This window comes from Syngnathus floridae, chromosome 18 (assembly GCF_059516105.1).
Source record: "Syngnathus floridae isolate MCC-2025c chromosome 18, RoL_Sflo_1.0, whole genome shotgun sequence".
Taxonomy (NCBI): Eukaryota; Metazoa; Chordata; class Actinopteri; order Syngnathiformes; family Syngnathidae; genus Syngnathus; species Syngnathus floridae.
The window spans coordinates 4777560-4797440 of NC_142430.1; the positions used below are offsets into that span (position 1 = coordinate 4777560).

At 40.5% G+C, this 19881-nt stretch overlaps 4 protein-coding genes across 7 annotated transcripts in view; 2 read left to right on the plus strand and 2 right to left on the minus strand.

Annotated features, from left to right (window-relative positions):
* Positions 1 to 13405, minus strand: part of tex2l (testis expressed 2, like) — a 45697-nt gene extending 32292 nt beyond the window's left edge. Inside the window, exons 1-2 of one of the 2 annotated variants that reach the window (XM_088359645.1) lie at positions 13282 to 13405; positions 9235 to 9374 (exon numbers count right to left, since the gene is read on the minus strand). The gene's annotated coding sequence lies outside the window, so the exon portion shown is untranslated. Of the gene's footprint in view, positions 1 to 9234; positions 9375 to 13023; positions 13107 to 13281 lie in introns of those variants that run through there. The other variant, XM_088359646.1, reaches the window with a different exon arrangement.
* meiob (meiosis specific with OB-fold) lies at positions 12500 to 15806 on the plus strand. Its single transcript, XM_088359648.1, has 13 exons — positions 12500 to 12728; positions 12907 to 12964; positions 13363 to 13494; positions 13585 to 13657; positions 13717 to 13912; positions 13983 to 14083; positions 14170 to 14222; positions 14355 to 14450; positions 14558 to 14638; positions 14771 to 14915; positions 14987 to 15170; positions 15253 to 15339; positions 15413 to 15806. The coding sequence occupies exons 1-13, from the start codon at positions 12672 to 12674 to the stop codon at positions 15524 to 15526; spliced, it is 1377 nt and encodes a 458-aa protein (XP_088215774.1). The 5' UTR covers positions 12500 to 12671; the 3' UTR covers positions 15527 to 15806.
* An 89-nt stretch (positions 15807 to 15895) lies between these two features.
* mlst8 (MTOR associated protein, LST8 homolog (S. cerevisiae)) lies at positions 15896 to 17975 on the plus strand. 3 transcript variants are annotated; one of them, XM_088359649.1, is made up of 9 exons: positions 15896 to 16025; positions 16216 to 16392; positions 16541 to 16592; positions 16663 to 16825; positions 16894 to 16969; positions 17041 to 17193; positions 17262 to 17386; positions 17480 to 17643; positions 17705 to 17975. In XM_088359649.1, exons 1-9 carry the CDS (start codon positions 15954 to 15956, stop codon positions 17821 to 17823), a joined length of 1101 nt encoding a protein of 366 aa, XP_088215775.1. In that variant the 5' UTR covers positions 15896 to 15953; the 3' UTR covers positions 17824 to 17975. The 3 variants fall into 3 exon arrangements, with proteins under 3 accessions (XP_088215775.1, XP_088215777.1, XP_088215776.1); XM_088359651.1 differs by having other exon boundaries at positions 15941 to 16025; positions 16251 to 16392; XM_088359650.1 differs by lacking the exon at positions 15896 to 16025 and having other exon boundaries at positions 16032 to 16392.
* Positions 17976 to 18211: 236 nt separating this feature from the next.
* Positions 18212 to 19824, minus strand: bricd5 (BRICHOS domain containing 5). Its single transcript, XM_088360584.1, has 6 exons — positions 19709 to 19824; positions 19517 to 19648; positions 19289 to 19447; positions 19093 to 19200; positions 18463 to 18616; positions 18212 to 18326 (listed from the first exon to the last, which is right to left on the minus strand). Exons 1-6 carry the CDS (start codon positions 19763 to 19765, stop codon positions 18232 to 18234), a joined length of 705 nt encoding a protein of 234 aa, XP_088216710.1. The 5' UTR covers positions 19766 to 19824; the 3' UTR covers positions 18212 to 18231.
* Between the last annotated feature and the right edge of the window lie 57 nt (positions 19825 to 19881).

The following is a 19881-nucleotide window of genomic DNA, read 5'->3' on the forward strand; positions in this document are numbered from 1 at the left end:
GGAGACAACGTGGATCAATAAGTGTGCACTTTGTTTATAGGCAGCGAGGTTGTGCTTATATGTGCTATGTCTCACTGTCACTTTGATTTAGCTCAAGGGTCAAGCGTAGGTCGCCATTAAAAAATTGTAGAATATTATTTAACGCTTAATTTATGTGCGATCGATACGGAGTCTAAACCACACCCGGGGATTTATGTTTTTGTTTGATTGGAATATTATTGGCCTACCTTCATAATTTACATCAGCGGTTCTCAAAGTGTGGCAGCAAATCCCTCATTCATCATCGGACTGATGTTAGTGAGGCCTAACTATATCGATATGTAAACAACACGCTTGAGCTGCAAGCCCTTTCTACCATAAAGACCTGGCTTGGGTCCTAATAGCTTTGTTGATGCTACACTGAAATTCCGCTGGTCCGTGTGTGTCTCCATGCAACAGTGAGGATGCACGGTATCCATCACACTTGAGGTTGAACAAATCCTAACTATACACAGACAGCGGATCATGGTTATTCATCATTATCATTGGGACAGAAAAAATATACTTTAGTACTGCCCTATCTGGAAAAACTTATAAGCCGGGTCACTTGGATCTCAAGATGCTACACCTTTAGTAATATTTAAAAATATTCAGTGAATTAATTCAAATTTATTTTTATTTATTTATTTAAATTTATTTACTTGAATTTATTTTATTTATTTAAATTATTTATACACTAAATTATTAATTTTTTTAAATTCTAAACCTCAGTCACCCGTTATGAAAGACCTGGCCTATCTCTCCGTTACAAAAATGAAACGTTGCCCTTGAGCACACAAGTTTGCCCACCCCTTCACTTAAGCCATAATCTTGCTGGCTTTCCATTTTCTAAATTGCGTTGCTTCTGCTAGCATTCCGGCTCACACACAAAAATCATCTAATTGAAGGATAAACCACTGAAAGACGAATATTTGGGATAAGATACATCTTGAAACAATTCTCTCATCATTATGGGACTGTTGGCAAACACGCATGACAACATGTATCTGACAGTAATGGAAGGGCGTGAGTCACTGGCTCGACGTTTTACACGAAGGCGACGGCATAGCTTCCAACTTAGCTCACAAGTGGAAGCAAACTTCAAAAACCTTTAATCCTTCAATCCTGCTGCCGTCTATTCATTAGAACTTCCTGACCGGCTAGCAAATTACACGGCATGAGATTGGTTTAATTATCCGTCCGAGTCCACTTTAACAGGCAGCGTTTTAATTAGTTTCAAAGTCAAACCGGTTTACATTGTGCGATTGGTCGCGGCTTCTCCAGCAAAATCCCGCCTGCGAAGGGTCGACCATTTGCACCCGCGTTTCCTCTCAACCTGGCAGATCAAGGCAGCGCTGGAGACTCATATGATACGATAATTACTGGGAATACATCCAAATCCCAGTTGCTGCATGCTTGTATGTTCTATTTTCCGTTTGAGCGCTCTCCTGCTGACAGCTTGTTAAATGAACGGGCCCTCTCGTTGATTGCGGCGCGAGCGAGCGCCAGGTCAAGTGAGGATTCGCGTTGCTTCGGCTCCAACGCGTTTGGTGGTTTGCTTGATTTACATTTCAGGGAAAGGAGGGAAAAGCAGCCAGGCGTTCACCAAATAAAAAAAAAATGATTTGGAGAATCGGCTCAATATGTTATTGATGTTTGGAATCGGGTTGGCATTGAATGTATAAGTCGGGCTGAGTCGGCAGAGGAGTAAACTTGCCCTCGGGGAGGATCATTAACACCTAATGAAACTGACCTCTCTGGTGGATATCTAGGGATGAACTTTGACCTCTTCCTAAAGTGCATGGCAAGTGAATAGCAAGTTCTTGGACAGAGGAGGACTCCGATACGAAACACCATGAAGTGCTTTAATATCGACCCGCGGTAATTAGTTCACAAAAATTATAAACGGAAGGTTTCAGTCAGCGCTTTAGTTTGAGTTAAATATGGGAAAAAGAACAACTGCAACTCCAAAATATATATATCTGGTTCCATCAAAAACACTTACATAGAAATGTTATACTGTGTAATAGCAAGAAAATATTTTCTTGGTTTGTCATTATAGTAGTATGACATGGAATAAAATGAACCAAACTATGATGTTGGGTCAACATGAACTTTTTTCATGTTTGCTTAACTCGGTGATTATTAAAGTGTGGTACGAGTTCCACTAGTGGTAAGTGGGGCTCGCCCATTGTGGTATGTGGGGGGGGAAAAAATGGAATGATATACAAATGGGGGGGGAAATGCAAACATTTAAAGGGAATGTCAACTCAGAAATGTCATCATACATTTGTTTTTCAGTTTTACCTAACATCCTAATATTATGTTTGAAAGAAATAAAGACCCTTGCTTCTAATTGTATGTTTCCCTTTTACCTCCCAACCTTTGTTTTTTTTTCTCCCCCATCTGAGCAGAGGGTAAATTAGATGCCACTCCACATAACAGATGTCGGGGGAGTCGTGTCTCCTCTCCTATGCCGCCTGTCCTTCTCCGAGGACTCACTTAGGTGGGATGAAGTTTCCACCTAAGCACCCATTGAAGAGAAACTCTTTGGGGACGTGATCGCCTTTCAAGAAGTTAGGAGAAGGATGTGAATATTTCAACTCGAAACTTGCCATATTTTTATTTTTATATATATTTTTATTATTACCGTAATTGCCGGACTATAAGACGCACCGGATTATAAGCCGCACTAGCTAAAATTCAGGGATATTTCATTTTTTTTCTTACATAAGCCGCACCGGACTATAAGCCGCACTTGCACACGAGTTTTTTACAAAGAAAGAAAGTACATAGAAAGCCTTTTTAACGTTTTAATAACATACTTGAACATGTCTTTCTAAACATTGCCTGTGACGCAGCAGTAGTACCGCAGCAACGCGGAAGTGTGCACGCGAGTTATTAGCAAAGAAAGACTGGACACAGAAAGTTTTTTTTAAAGCTTTAATAACATACCTTAACATTTCTTTCCAAACACTGCCTGCGACGCGGCAGTAATACCACAACAACACGGAATTAACACAGCAAAGTCACTGAGACGCGGCGGTAATGGCGGCGGTTACACAGCAGCAACACGGTAGCACAGCACGAACAGGGCTGGTTAAAAAAAACATACCAGTAAAAGTACAAAAAGAGCCGTCTTCATCTTCCTCCTGTGCACTGAAACCAAGTCTTCCTCCTTAGTGTCCGATTGGAATGGCGTTAGATATCCTTCGCCTCACACTTTCTCAGTCTCTTTCGTCGTCGGTTTTATGCATTTCTTCGAGTGTGAAGAGGTTCTGTTCATGCTAATCTTATTCATGCACGAAGTGCTACATTATATTAAACTAGCGAGCGACACGTATAGCTTAAAAGCGGCATCATATTCATTTATTTTATCCCCCATAATGACGGTTTATGTATAAAAGCTTCCTGTCTTTGTGTTAACGTGGGTGTGTGCGTGATGCGCGAGATATCTCTTCTTCGTCTGTCTCACTCTTGCTTCCTGCTAGAGCGCCCCCTGGAGAGCGGAGGCCGTAAAAATCCATAAGTACGCTCCAGAGTAGACACAAGATAATGTCATCAACATCGACTGCCTTTGGCTTAAAAGCTGCATCATATGCATTTATTTTGTCCCCCATGATGACAGTTTGTGTATAAAGGCTTCCTTTCAGTAATGTCCGTCTTGATCGCGTGATGCGCGAAATGTAAACAAAAACTAGCGCGTCTTCTTCGGCGCATTATCTCTTCTTCGCCTGTCTCGTTCTTGCTTCTTGCTAGAGCGCCTCCTGGAGGCCGGAGGCCGTAAAAATCCATAAGTACGCCGCGCCGCCGTTTAAGGTTCAAAGTAACCTTCTGAATAAAATGCATTAAAAGTTCACATTCATTACAACCTGTTTTTGGTGAGCAAAATGTCAGAAGAATTGAATTTAAATGCTGATTGATTGGGTTTTAATACAATGCAGATTACTTCACTGGTTTCTTTTATATCAAACAAGTTATTATCAAACAACTTGTTTGATTTAAAAGAAACCAGTGAAGTGATTAAAAAAAGGAAAAACAAGATGAACTTAGTACAATTACAATGCAGATTGTCCAAACAGCGCCACTGCTTTGTGTAATCTCTGAGTGATATGGCAGAGTAAGAGAAAGGGTTTAGAGCACAGGTGTCAAACTCAAGGCCCGGGGGCCAGATACGGCCCACCACATCATTCTATGTGGCCCGCGAAGACAAATTGTGCATCAAATTCGTGTGTCATTACTAGAATTGCAAATTGTCTTCACTTTTAATAATAGCTTTTTTTAGAAATATTTGACCAGTTTTTACTCGTCTGATTTGAAAACGAGTTATTTGTCAGTTTGTTTTGTAGCTTTTACTGTATATAATAGTGTTAAGAGTAAAAGTGATCAAGTCATCACAAAAATCACGAAAAAAATCTTATATAAGCCGCACCTGACTATAAGCTGCAGGGTCCAAAATTTTGGAAAAAAGTCGCGGCTTATAGTCCGGCAATTACGGTATATACATTATATATTATATCACATTTTATTTTTATTTCATATTATTGTGAGATGCAAATATTTCAACTCGAAACTTGCCATATTTTTTATTATTATATATACATTATATATTATATCACATTTTATTTTTATTTCATATTATTGTGAGTCACATTTTTATTTGCAGATTTGTGAATTGACCCCAAGGCCTGCACACAATAAAAAAATAAGAAACTAGTAGTGACTGACTGTCCTCGCTGACTTTCAGTAGTTCAGTCTGAGCACATATTAGCTGTCAGCATGAGAAAATATCATTAAGCTTTATTGTCTCCGGCAATGCCCCCAGTAGATTGGACCATGTCCTCTTCCTGTGTGCTGCTGGAGGCCGAGCTACACTTAATTCCCTCATAGGAGCCAGAGATAGGAACAATATCCCATCTCATCCTTTCTAGAACCTGACAGGACCAGATTTCGCCTCCCCAACTTTCATTATTTAGCAATAGAGGACGTTTTATTGAGAGGCTGCAAACAGGTTTGAGATTTACAGTTTTTCATCACGGACGCAGAGCATATCGAGATTTACAGTCTCGAACGGAGGAGAGCGCGTATAAGCGAATGACTGGTGGAGGGAAAAAAAGACTCAAGTGTGACGAATAAGAGTAAAAACATGAGATTGACAGCAATTAGACTGAATTTAGGGGCAGAGAAGATGGAGGTGGTCCAGTGTCCAGGTCAGAGACAAGAGACAAGACATTCCCAAGAAAAATAGAATTTGCTGGCCACACGCATTTTCCAGCTTTCTTTTCCTTTCGCTCCATGACAGGAAACACATGGGCTGAAATAGAAGATCCTCATACTAACTACAAACAGATGTGGTCATCATGCACGTCTCAAATAAAAAAAAAAAGAATCAGGCATGATATGAATTCACTGACAATGTAGTCATAATTACTGTTGATCTGCCCCAAATTATGAGATTGTTTTTCCAGCCATAATGAGCCTATACGTTGCTGACGCTTAGTTGAGCTCAAACACGAACCCTAATGAAGAAAAGCGGTAAATTGCCATAAGTAAATATAATGTAATTATTTTTCATTCCTTATGACAATGACTTGTCGTTTACTTGGCTAATATCCTAAATCACAAGAGCCAAGAATTAGCAATTTTTGCGATAATTGAGCAGGCCCAATTACTAAGGAATGACAAATTTATACAATTGAGGTCAGCATGGCCTTCGACAACCATTCCAAATTTTTTTTTTTTTTTTTTTTACATGATCCCATCGGAAATGTAATTTACCCACCCCTCAACGAAATGATAGCCCGACTTACATCCCTTGATTGTAACGCTCCCATACAACAAAACCTCCATCCCAATATAATGGGTGCAAGGTCGTGGAGAAGTGGAGCTAAACAATTTGTGCAACTTCAAATGAGGAAATCAGATGGATGAGCTATACAGGAAGAGTCCATTCCTTATTTATTCTTTCCAGACGTGAATTTTTTTTCCTTGAATTGCTATTTGATCACGAGTTAAATATTTAGAATGTAGCAACCACAAATTGCTAAAATGTGAACAAATATTTCAAACTATTATCTACCTACTATAACCGCCAGTGCCGATAGATGTAATAAACTGAAATTTACAACTCACCGTATCGTATTGAACGTGTATTATAACTGAAATTGTTATTGATATCTGAATGGGTAATTTAAACGCCAAAACATCGCTTTTAGTGCCGGCGCCTTGAGAAAATCCATCCTGATCCAACCTTAATCTATGAAGCTAACCAAAACATAGCTCTCATGCCATAAGGCGTCCATCTGCACCAGCAAGGCTTTGCGGGTTTTTTGGATCAATGTGCAGGCTGCATCATAATCAGTCAAACACACACCAATGTGCACATTTGCCAAAAAACATCCCCGATCTGAGCTCAGGTAATAGAACACATCGTAACCAGCGCATGACCGGCAGCTGTGGGGCTTGATCAATAGGCAGTGAAAGGAACGAGTAATATGATATTGATGGAAGCACAATTACAGGGATGGTAAGCAGATGTATGTGATTTTACTTGTCTGTCTCCCCGCAAGCAGCCATGCGTGCGCCTGGATGCGAGTTAATGCATGTAATTTTTTTTTTTTTTTTTTTTTTTTTTTTTACAACATAAATGTACCAAGCCTGATTTGGCATTTTCTAACAAGCACTTCGCAGGCTCGACATCGATCGGCCCGAGGCCTGTGGGAAATCAATTACACGGTGACTATGTTGTTAATATCAACATTACACAGGCTCTCCATTTACACATTTATCAAGTGCTACTGAGAAATAACCATAGGAAAAAAAAAAAGAAAAAAGTAGCAGTTTCCCTTTTTGAGTCATTGGACATAGAAAGGTAGCCAGAGTGAAGGAACAGAAGGCCAACTCTGGTGGTCCAGAACATGACGTCACAGAAGAGGAAAACGACTTCGGGGTCAAAATAAATGACCGATGGAAAGAGAAGGAGGAGGTAAATCCTCTAATCCAAATATAGCAGATGTCGGCAGGTTTTCGTGGCAGACAGACAGATGAAGACTGCGAACTTCTGGTGTGGTCACTATCAAGTCACTGAAGGCGGGGAAAAAAAAAAAAGTCAAAGCACGTGTTTAGACAGCCAACAGGCCAAGTATAAGTCTGCCGCCACCCCAGACGTAAGTCATCACGAGCAGGAACTGAAACGCTGACACACAGGTCATGAAATTCCACTTTAATAGACATTGCACTTGTCTTGATGTATTTCCATTCCCTCCAAGGCTTGATATTGATAGAAAAAGTTTTGGACCGGTACATGCCCACCCAGTTACAACTTTCCCGGCCATCTGCTGTTTGTGTCTTCATCCGCTCCCAAAGTTCACTTAATTAAACTCGATTGGCTTTTCGTACCTTGACGGTCGTTAAGCGTGCCGACGGCAGGAAGTATACACCCAGGTGGTCTCCGGTACAAGAGACCTCCAAGACGTCAACGACAGATATGCGACATGAGGAAAAAGTCCGACATTTGAATCAAGCTCGCAAGTCAGTAGTAGCCTTTTTTTTTTCTTTCTGTAATCACATCTATTTTCTTGGATCCGCAGATACCACAAAAGGTACTGGCAGCATCCCACACACACTCAGTTGGATCTTGTTAATTCACCCCAGGCAGTCTCTCAATAATAATAAAAACCACATATAAATCTTCCTTCCATTTTAATCAAGAATCAAATCAACAATCACTGTCGAAGTGCTGTTGATGTTCCCTTTATCCCTCTGTCTCTGCGGCGCCCACAGGCTTCCTCTCGTGACAAGAAGCCACGTGCATGACTGGGACAAGGCCATAATTGGTTCCATTCCTTTTTATTAAACTTATAGCCTGCATTGTTATTAGCTTGCCTGATGCCTTCCATATGGGATGTTACTAGCAAAGGCAAAAGGAAGGCAGCTTTTTTTTTTTTTTTTGCTTCCGATGTCAACGTTTGCTTTGAGGAATGGCCCAAATGTTATCCGATATGAATTCAGAACATTATCCCATCAGAGTAAATAATAGACTCATTTCTGCTGTGAAATTGCTTTTTTGTCTGCCTCTCATATTTTGATTCAGCTTTTCTTAATACAGTCGAAAGTCCCATTTTGGAGATCACGCGGATGACAAATGAGTACAAAGACGAGGAATCGGTGTTTGGATTTACTTCTTAACAAATGACTTCACTGCAGGATGATCAATGACGTACATACATCAAACTTCTGTCGGCGAAATTTCCGAGCGTCACCGTTGTTGTGATTCATCGAGTCACAAAGCAACAAAGAACGTCACCCTCTGAATCTTTTGAGAAGAACCATGCAAAGTAATTCAGTTAGCATCCAAAACAATATTCTATTTTACATCAACATAATTGCTAACTTCTCGCGACTTATATGACAGGAAAAAAAAATACTGCATGAGGGACGCTCATCTGCGACTTTAATTACAGCCATTCGTCATTCAAGTTAAGAATGCTTTTAATTTTTTTTTCACACGACACATAAGCGTATTAAGATGCGACTTCAAGGGGATATTATGAATAATTGACCTTTTTGATCTTATGAGTCCGCTGCCTATGTCTGAAAATGTGTGGGAATGAATCAACTGCAAGTTCGTGAATCACATTTCAGAATTTATCTTTTTGCTTCTTTCATTTTTCCGTCTAACATTTAATTGAAAATAGCAAGTCTGTGCCCATCCTTTAGAGACAATGCGTCATTGTTCTTGCTTAACGTATCACTCGGCTGTCATTAAAGAAATGTCTTGGCTCCCTTTTTACATCCTTAGACTCTTTTAAATTGTAAAAAAGAATGACACTCGGGGTCAAATGTGGCGTTCGATATTTCTGTCAGGGGGGCGGGAGCAAGGAAGGATGTAAAGATTGGAGTCTGTGAAGACAGTTTGATGGACTGGCTTTCCTTAAGTATGCAATACGGGGGGATTCTAGCGGGGTAAAGATGATGAATGGATTAAGTTTTCTCTTGGCATCAATACATTTTCACTGGCAGTATATCGAGCACCAAGAGGAGGAAAATTGTGAGCGTGAGTCACTCACATATGATTCTACGTTAGCGGTGGTGTAATTCAACTTAAGTACGTTTACTCAACGACTGGGCTTCTGCTAAATTTTGGGCTCCTTTACAGTTCATGTCACATTCTGGATTGATTCTACTCAAAGCAAACACTTAAAAAATTTCACTTACTTGAAATGACTGTAAGTGTTGTGGATGGCAGGAATCTGTTCATTTGCAAGGACCAGGACCCAGAGGAAATCAATCCAGGCAAACAAAAGCTTCCATTCAGCCCACAGGTTGGAGACCAGAAAGTCGGAAGACCAACACCACTGTAGAGAGAGAAAAAAAATTAATATAGATTGATCAAATATTGTAGCATGTACACAAATGGTCCGCTAGGACAATAAAAAGGGCAAATGCATATTGCACAACTAGCAAATCTATAAAAACTGTAAATAATAGCCTACACTTGCAATTGAGTGGGACTTCAAAAATGAGTCATGAACTTGTAAAAAAATATAATAACAGACGTCTCATTTTCTGTTGATCGCTCTTAGATTTGGATTCATGTGACTGCAACCATAATAGCGATGCAGTATGATGAGTCATGGGATTATTTCCAGATATTTGCAATGTTCAGAGGATGAGACTTTCCAATGATCTGATCTCCATTAGAAACTATTCACAGTTGCTAAAGATTAGCACTGATGTTAATGTTTACATCTAAGCGGCCATGTTCTTCATTAGAGTTCTAACAAAAAGTCGCTTGCATTATGTGAAACACAATTCAGAAAATGCTTCACGATGGCACCGGTGGTGGTTAGGTTGTCGCTCCGAGGCATGCCACATGAAGAAGAGACCATAATTGTGGAAGGTAGACATGCCGGGAGACAGAAAACATGCCTGAGCGACATGGTACAAAGAATCCTTGCATATTTGTGGTCTTGTTTTTATTTGTATTTTTTTTTTTAAGTACAATATTGTAGAGTGCTTTTTTTTAAAATAACTTTTGGGTAGCTAGAACGGATTAATGGCATTTCCATTCATTTTAATGGGCAAAACTGATTTATGTGGTCACGGAATGTAGCTAAATATAATTTTTTTTTACAATTACAGTTTTTGCTAGACATAACTACACATTTTCAGAATGTGCACCCTAGTCAAATGTTTCCTTGTTTAAATTTTTCCCCCCTCACACACACCTGCAAAACATGCCAGCTGTAAATTTCTACTGCTTTTTTTCCATTCCATCTCAGTAAAATGATGGATGGCAATAGGCGCCACTGTTTTCCTTATTCATTCTGCTTTTCAACAGCTCATTATTAGCATCATTTAACATTTCCTGCACAGTGCTGTCTCCCTGGGTGAGGACCCGAGCGTGCACGCTGTATGATTCCACCATGCAAACCAGAAAGTGTGCATTCCCTGTCTTGCCAACAACTGCAAAACCTAAACCTGGATAGGAAGGTTCTGGAACAAATTTGACCAGCCTATATGTTTAATGAGCTGAAGCAATACAATAATGGGACAATACAGCTCTTTCAGGAGCTGCTACATTTAATTTTTTTTCTTGTGTGCGTGTGAACTAAAATCACCGGTTAAATACGTCAACCTGTCTTTGGTTCCAGCACTGGAAAACCTGGTTCGCATTAAACCGCATCGCATGTGGACTTAGTGTAAACACAAAACTAAGACTTCCTGGTTGCAGAGGCTCTCCTAGATGAAGACCTGCACTTAGACAAAAGACAACGCAGCGTAAGGACTAACAAATGTGCTGCAGGCCCGAAAAGACTTGAGCTTGGCGAGGAACCGTCATTCTGCTGCCATGCCTCTAAGTAGTCACTGGCGTCTGTATTTCATCCTCTCTGCTTTCGTGTTTTACACAGGGTTACGCTGCTGGACCACAAATCTCCCGTCTGGTGCCGTTGGGGACAGCCAGTTGCTAAATAAAAACCGTGGTGGCGTAAGGATTCAGATCAGACAAATCTGCTTTGCTAATCGAGGGAAAGACGAAAAAGTCCTGTACTTATAAATTGACACAGCCGCGATGGCTCCTGTGTTATATAAGATTAAATTATGTATTGTCTTTTTGCATTTTTAGTTAGGACTGACAAGATAATTACACTTAGATGCTGGCGGGTGGATCATCATCATCATCATCATCATCATCATCATCAAGAAACACAGACGTTAATTAACACACATTTTAACTAGTATTCTTGCCTGATTATGTCAGTCAACTCCTCAAATGTAATTTCGTTTTTTATGTGAACTATTTATGGTCTATTGCAAAAGATTGCACCACAAACCAAAGTTATACCTTCTTCAATACCCAATAGCGGATCAAAGGATGATTGATGTCACATTAACACAGGCTGTGAATCAATGTCAATAAATCATTTCATCAAATTGCACAGTTTTACTTGATTTAAAATGTGCTGTTGTGATTAATAGCACATAGATGACAAAACCAAATGACTGTAAAATTGCATCTCATTTGAATAATGTGCATCTGGCCTAAATAGATCAATTCCAGCACACCAGTAAATTCTGCTGTTTTCATTACAAAACATATTGCCTGATGGACTATTCTGATATTACTCCATGCTGTGTCAAATTTTCTCCACACATCGTGGCCTAAAATTAGAAACAGCCAAGCGTAAAAATCAAACATTAGTCGAAAGGGATGAGATATTCTATCCAATCAGCCAACTGTGAGGATTATTCAAACATGGAGATGAGGGGGGAAAAAAAGCTGCGTTTGTGGGTTTACCGTCACAGCTCTTCATTCATGCTTAGCTATAGAAGACACTATCATGAGTCAGATTTAGCTTTGTGCAATCAAACGGACAGGAAATTGTCACATTCATCTTTGCCAAGCTGTCTCTTGTTGAACCCCGTGCTGTGAATTATGATTGGAATAGATTAGCATGGCAATATCCACCATGTAGGCCCATGTTGCAACATTTAGCAGAAATGAAAACCATCTTGGCAAAAGTATTGGGACATCTCTTGCCATTTCACCTATGTATGGAATTAATTCTTGTGTCAATTAATTCATGTGATGCAAGAGATGAAGGGTGTCATTTTTTTATATAAATCAGTATATTTTTCATTTTATTTTTGTCCATGTGTTTAAACGGTATTTTGTGACAATTTTGCATGGAAGGGGGAATTTAAAATAACATAAACCACAGGTTTTACTCCCTAGGGTCACTAAAGATTGATTTACAGGAAGTGAAATAACGAGACTATGGAGTTGCGTTTTAAAATTGAGTTTTGGATTAACTTGGCTAACACTTAAAAGAAGACTTGAAATACCAGTTTTAAGTATAACTGCCACCATTAATTTAGCACAATATTAAATTACTAATTGCAAAATTAGCTATGTGAAGCAATATTCAGACACTTTTTTTTTTTAACGATATCATTGATATTTCCATTCCTCCAATATTTCCCACTGCCCCCGAAAGCATCAAGTTAACAAGAAGCCATTTTGCCACGACCACGTTGAACAAAGTTGAAGAGATACTGACACGGCATTGTAAAACGTACTTGTTAACATTTTAGTGTTGGTTGTCTTTGGAGTTGTTAGGAAAAATAGTCATCTAGCAAAAGTGCTAAAAATGGCCGCCATGAACTACAATTGGATCTCTGACCTTAATCCGAAATTGTCTAACACTGTAAGTAAAAAAAAAAAAAAAAAAAAAAAGGAAAAAAAAGTTCTTTCGCCGCAAGTTTTAATTCTTTTGGTAGCATTACATTTTTAATCATGGTGCATGCTGCAAGTTTGTGGCTGATTTAGTTGTTTGAATGCCGAATTGCTTGATTCACGATAGAACTACTGCATATTCTTTCCAGATGGTGGTCGGCATAATAATAGGAAAAACTGATATTAAGCACTCCCCAGCCAAAAAAGGTATGTATCAAATGTATTATAATTTTAATAGCAGTACACTCAAAATATGATATCTATACCTTCGTGTCTTGTTTTTGGAGTTGTTAGGAAAAATAGTAATCTTGCAAAAGTGTTAAAAATGGCCGCCATGAACTCCAATTGCATCTCTGAGCTTGATCTCAAATTGTCTAACGCTGTAAGTAAAAAAAAAAAGTTCTTTCGCCGCAAGTTTTAATTATTTTAGTAACATTACATTTTTAATCATGGTGCATGCTGAAAGTTTGAGGTTGATTTAGTTGTTTGAATGCCGAATTGCTTGATTCACGATAGAACTATACCTTCGTGTCTTGTCCGCTCGCGCCCTCTTCTGGTGAATAGTTATAACGTGGTTTGATGATTCTTTCTCATTTGTTGTTTAGATGCTAGAGTGGACAGACTCGTTTTTGGCTTCACAGTTAAGGACTCTCCTGACTTCTTCATCAATGTGTTGGCCCTGGGAAGTGAAAGTTTCATTAACTCAATGTCCAACAGTTACAATATCGGTGATGTTGGTGAGGCATCTTTCTCACTATCCCTTAAAAATGGTCTAAAAAAAAAAACCTGGTGCAATATTGCTGCATGCTTATTTATTATGTCTCCAGTCACTATAGAAAATGCATTGGTGGCCATCAAAGATTCAGAGAAGGAGGAAAGATTCTGTCCGACTACACCAAGGTAAGTAATACTAATAATAGTTTGGAATGTCCCATTTCTCCCCTCTCTCTTTTTGTCAGTCCCTACAGGCTGATACTGTCAGAGTTTCATTCTCAAGTGCATCATTGTGTGGACATGCGCACCAAAGACCGCTTGCTCCCACTGATTCACATCCCAGTTAAGGACTCCAAAGACTTCTACAATCTGGGAGATATCCAGGCCAGCGGGAATAAGCTGGAGGGATCGTTCATAAACATACTCGCTGCTGTGAAAGGAGTAAGTTCGCCATATTTTTTTGCATCCCAATTCACCATCATTTGCTTACCAGCCGCAATATTATGTGTAGATCGGTGAGATGAAACTATTTCAGAAATCAGATGGATGCCCGGGACAGAGGATGGAAGTGAAGCTTTTTGATGGATTTGTCTCATCCTTCTCACTGCTTTGGTGTGCCTCTCGCTTCAGTGTTGTGTATTTGTGCTAAACTCGGAGACCTCTCCAGACTAACTTCCCGACCTCCGATTAATTCACAGTTGGGACAGAGAAGCCATTAAGCAAGTTCAGACTTGTCTGTGCAAAGGGACCGGTAGGAATGAATGTTATTACTACCTGTCACGTCCTATTAACATTCCCATACTAGAGGCAAGCATAACTGGAGACTTGAGATGTTATTTTTGAGATAACTTACGCATGTTTTGACTTGATTCCTCATTCCAAGTGATCTTCATAGCGGATGCAAAGATTACCTTTGACAGCTTCCGCAACGGAATGACCGCAACAGTCAACTCCAAAACCATTATCACTGTCAGTCCTGGTAAGCGTGTCACTGCATCGTTCCACCTAAGTATCAAAGATAATAAAACAAGAGTAGTCATTGCAAACTTGCATGCTCTGTCACATCAATCATCATTTGTTGTCAAGACATACAAGAGGCCGGCCTGCTCTACAGATATGCTGCGGAGATGTTGGAATCCGGAGCTCTGGAACAAGATGACATGCCACGTAACTTACATAACCCATTTACTGCCAGCCCAGTTAAAATGTTTTTTTGTAATTACTAGCAGTGCCTACGGTCTCAGAATACACCAAAATCTTTGCATATCTATGTTGCCTAAATTGTGTACCATTTTGCAGTGGAGTCAATCAGTGCTGTGTACACTGTTGCTCAACTGAAGGGAACAATTCAGGAGTCTCCGGAGCCAGTCTATGGCATCGCAATCAGTTTCATCACCGGGTTCGATCTGGATTCTTCCTTTTCTAAAGTCATCAAGACTCGCTGGTACGCTCACCCGGCCACAGTCGATTGAGTTATTCGTCTGAATATTTTTTTTTTTTTGTCATGCGTCACAGCACCAATTGCAAGTTCCAGGTGACTGAGGGCATGCAGTATTGCAGCAACCAGTTCTGTCCGGGAAAGGGTCAAGTCTTCTCGTCCACAACTGGCTTTGACCTACTAATGGACCTCAGCGACCGCACTGGCACTCTGCAGTGCAACCTAAGAAGCCCGGTGGCTGACGCCATGTTGGGATGCACTGTTCGTAGTACAAACAGCACAATTATTCAAATACAATCAGAGTAAAAAAAAACACGTACTGTATATTTTCCTTTTGCTGCAGACTGAGCAGTTCACCCGTTTGACCGAGAACGATCGGTCTGCGTTGAAGTGGAAGTTTCTCCTGGAGACATGCAAAGCATATGTGAAGGTGAGGTAGCTATTCACATTCTATCTCAAGGTAAACACATAAATAAATATTTCTGGAAAACCTTCTGTTTTAGATGTTCCGCTCCACTCGCACAAAGAGTGGGTTCCGGGCAGTGATCCTGTCATGTTCACTGATTGACACAGATGAAGCGACGCAGCACACTTCAGCCCTGCTGAATGAGGACTGAGGAACTCACTGAAGATCCAAAGAGGACGTTCTCATGTTCATCTCCTCAAAGCATGACACAGAAATATTGACAGTTTGTGTTTGGATTGTTCTGTATGTTTTTCAACTCTGTTTTGTACTCCTTACAAGTTTAAAATGCTCAAAGCATTACACAGAAACATTGACAGTTTGTGTATGGAATGTTCTGTATGTTCTTCAACACTGTACTGGTTAAAGGGTGAAATGCTCTAAGCATTACACAGTGTTATAATTCAAATAAAGTCAAATAAGCAAGTTTTCAAGACACATAGCTTCTCTAAGAAATATAAGGTATATTAGTCACGGTGTTACGTGGCAGTTTTGGTCAATTCATGTTGAAATTACTGTAGCTTACGATAAGAAAACAAGTCAGCAGATGGCAGCTCTGGACCCTAACATAACGGAACTTTATGTTCGAAGTATTTGTTGCTTGGGACTTATTTAAAAAGACGCACAGGTCTATTGTAGCACCAAAAGCAAAGGTAAACTCAATTTTCCAAGCTTATACGTCAAGGTTTTTTTACCTACGTTTGCTATATAGGCTCGTAAGTCTATATTCATACGTACCTAACGTTAGCTGCTAGCTTGTCGTGTTTTGCTAACGGAGTGTAGATATCCTCCATTAACTTCGTGTTTTGTTGTATAGTAAAAAAAAACAAAAAACATTGACAGGGGCTGCTGTACTGTTCTCACTTTGACGGTGACAGCCAGAAAAGAAACATGAACGTGAATCAGGGAACCGTTGGCAGCGACCCGGTAATTTTAGCCACGGCTGGGTACGACCACACAGTCCGCTTCTGGCAAGCCCATAGCGGGATTTGCACCCGGACAGTCCAGCACCAAGACTCTGTATCTTTCAATTGAGTATCACACCTAAGGTTGAAGAAAACGTAATGTTACTTGCTATTTTTTTGTTGCTCTTAATATAATAATTTACAAATTCTCTTGAAGGACTGTAAATCTGAAAAATTTTGTCTTTAACAATTGTTTTTATCAGCAAGTGAATTCACTTGAAGTAACACCAGACAGGAGTATGATTGCTGCTGCAGGTTAGTTATTTTTTAAAAATGACTTGGAAATATCTTGGATTAAACTTTACCCCCTCCTCCTTTTTTTAAGGTTATCAGCATATCCGCATGTACGATCTGAACTCCAACAATCCCAACCCAGTGATTAACTATGACGGCGTTAGCAAGAACATCACCTCAGTTGGTTTTCATGAAGATGGACGCTGGATGTACACGGGGGGAGAAGATTGCATGGCTCGTATCTGGGACCTGAGGTACTCCATTGCCAGACTGAATTAATCATCACTCATTTAAATGTCACATACAACTCAATCCTGTACAGGTCACGGAATTTGCAATGTCAGAGGATCTTCCAGGTCAATGCACCCATCAACTGTGTGTGCCTGCATCCAAACCAGGTGAGATGTTTATTACAGTGGCGAATGTGTATTTAAAGTCATTTTGGTGAACTTCAAATGCATATTTTCAGGCAGAACTAATAGTCGGAGACCAGAGTGGAGTGATTCATATTTGGGATCTGAAAACGGACCACAATGAACAACTCATTCCCGAGCCGGAGGTGTCCATCAACGCAGTTCACATTGATCCTGATGCCAGTTACATGGCAGCAGTCAACAGCTCGGTCAGTTTCTCAACTTTTATATTGAAGGCATTTATGAATATGTTTAATTGAACCCTAACCCATTCCAGGGTAACTGTTACGTTTGGAACCTGGCTGGAGGTATGGGAGATGAGGTTACGCAACTTATTCCCAAAACTAAGATCCCCGCACACAAACGCTATTCACTTCGCTGCAAGTTCAGCCCTGATTCCACGTGAGTCTTTGATTTTGCATCCACACGCATAATTTGCATCCTACCGAATGACGCATTCGACGATAACGCTGATGACGTCGTTGTCATCTCCAGTTTGTTGGCCACCTGCTCAGCGGATCAGACCTGCAAAATTTGGAGGACGTCCAATTTCTCTCTGATGACTGAGCTGAGCATCAAGAGCAACAATCCTGGAGAGACATCTAGAGGCTGGATGTGGGACTGCGCCTTCTCCGGGGACTCGCAGTACATCGTCACTGGTACGCCGTACTTTTATCGAGCAAATAAAAGGTTAATTTAAATGGCTTTATTTCTCCGCAGCTTCATCTGACAACTTGGCACGTCTTTGGTGTGTGGAGACCGGTGAGATTAAAAGGGAATACAGTGGCCATCAGAAGGCTGTGGTGTGTCTGGCCTTTAATGACAGTGTGCTGACCTGAGGAGGACTATGGAACATTGAAAGCATGACAGCATAAAAATTAATCCAGTTAAAGATGGTATACTGGCCATCATCTTTTATTTTTTTCCCTTAACATATTGATTCTACCTGTTTATCTTATTTAAATAAATATGCGGTTTGTCTCATGTTGAATTCATTTGCTATATTTTTCTTTCTTGTTTGTTTTGAGGGAGTATAAAATAATTCAAAGTCACATTCCAAAGTTGTGGTCCTTCATTGATCTGCAAACAAAGTGGCAAGAGTCTCGGTTTTTCTTTTTTTTAATTGAGCAACACTGACAATCTCATTTCCCTCAAATGCACTAACAGCATCAGCGTTGGTTTTCCAATCTTGTTGACAGAGCTCAAAAAAGTTCCTAATTTTTTTCAGACATGATCAGCAGAGACAGTTACTCTGGTAAGTAGTAAAAGCAAACAGACACACAGATGTTGTTGGGAAAGCATATGTCGATGCAGAAATAGACCAGCCTCTGTTTGCCCGGCCCTGAAAAAAAATATAAAACATGCGTAACTTTTAAAGCAACTACCGTATTTCTCTGACTTTAAATTATTTAATTTTCTCAAAAATCCACAGTGCCCCTTACACTTAGATGTCGGATGGTCTGCTCTCCACTTCTTACCTTCTGTCCTCATAGTCCAGTGGATTGTCCTATTCTGACACAGAAGCTTCAGAGGTTCATCCAAGGTCGAGACATCTGTCTGACTGGCTGACAGGACCCCCAAGAACTCTGTCTGCCTCCGGGTCTCGTTCACAGACACCTGGAACTGACTCTGCTGGAGACAAAACAACAAGATGTTAAGATAACTTTTATGAACTTAACCATTTAAGCTGTTTGTAAATGAAATACAGCATAATATGGCTGCCAAATGACAACTAAGTTGGCCGGGCAGTATTTCACTCCAAAAAAAGAAGTCTTAAAAGCTAAAAAAGCTCCCCCCCACACACAGTGAGGCCATTGTATCTGCTGCGGCCTCCTGTAAGAAGAGCCCAGGTTGCGGGGATCACATGTTCTGAGGAATCCAGCGGGAGAGAGACTTTAAAAGGATCTTCTTCATCCCTCTGCAGCGAGGTTAGTCATGCAGAACTACATTTTAAACGCTGAAGGATGAAACGTCTTGAATTAGTCAGGGGTTGAGATAGAGCTGTTGATTTCCTGCTGAATATTAATTCTTCATCTCTGGAAAGCAGGTGTCTGTTCCAATACTTTTGCTGCTGAGACACATTTAGATATAAATACACTACTTCCAACCTTGTGTACCGACGCTTGAAGAAGGGAGCGCACGTTCTCGTAGTCTGACGTCTCCATGGTCCGCAGGAAGCAGCTCTCCTGGTGGACCGGCTGGTAACATATCAAGCCCTAGAAAAAAAGAAAAAAAAAAAAGAAGGGAATTTAATGAGCCGCTTTTCTTCCATTGGATCCAATTCATCACTCTTGAGGGACGTACATGTTTAATGTCAAAGAGCACCGTGGATGTTTGATTGGCCCCTGAGGTCACAGAAAAGGTCACCAGGCCGTTCTGCTGGTCTACGATTGCAGACTGGTTAAGGAGCAGGACCCCGGTCAGGTCTGGGGCGGTGAATCGGACTGTCTGATGCTGTTCATTCTCGGGGGGGGCAAATAAAGTTTTTGGATTGATGTTGAAAAACAGGTTGAGAAATAAAATGAGCCAAACCTGCAAGTGTTGCTGAGGAAATCCAAGATGTCCGGTCAAACCCAAGGCCAGGAGGATCAGGATGAGGGAAGCAAAGAGGCTTATACAAATGGCTTTTTGGGGGATGCGATGGGAAGACGAGGAGTCCGATTCCTAAAGACAGGCAGATTGATTACATAACAACATAAAGACCCGGGAAAATACATTTCTTACCATGCAGCATCTTCCTTCTGGATGATTCCAACACCTCATCATCCTGTGTCCCGTCATGACTCCGTCGGTACAAAGCTGTGTAAATACTTGCCCGAGATCCGGTCCACCTGGCTGCCTTTTTTCCTTCATCTCCCCCGAGACCTCCCATTCCCCCTCCCCTGGTCCCTTCAATC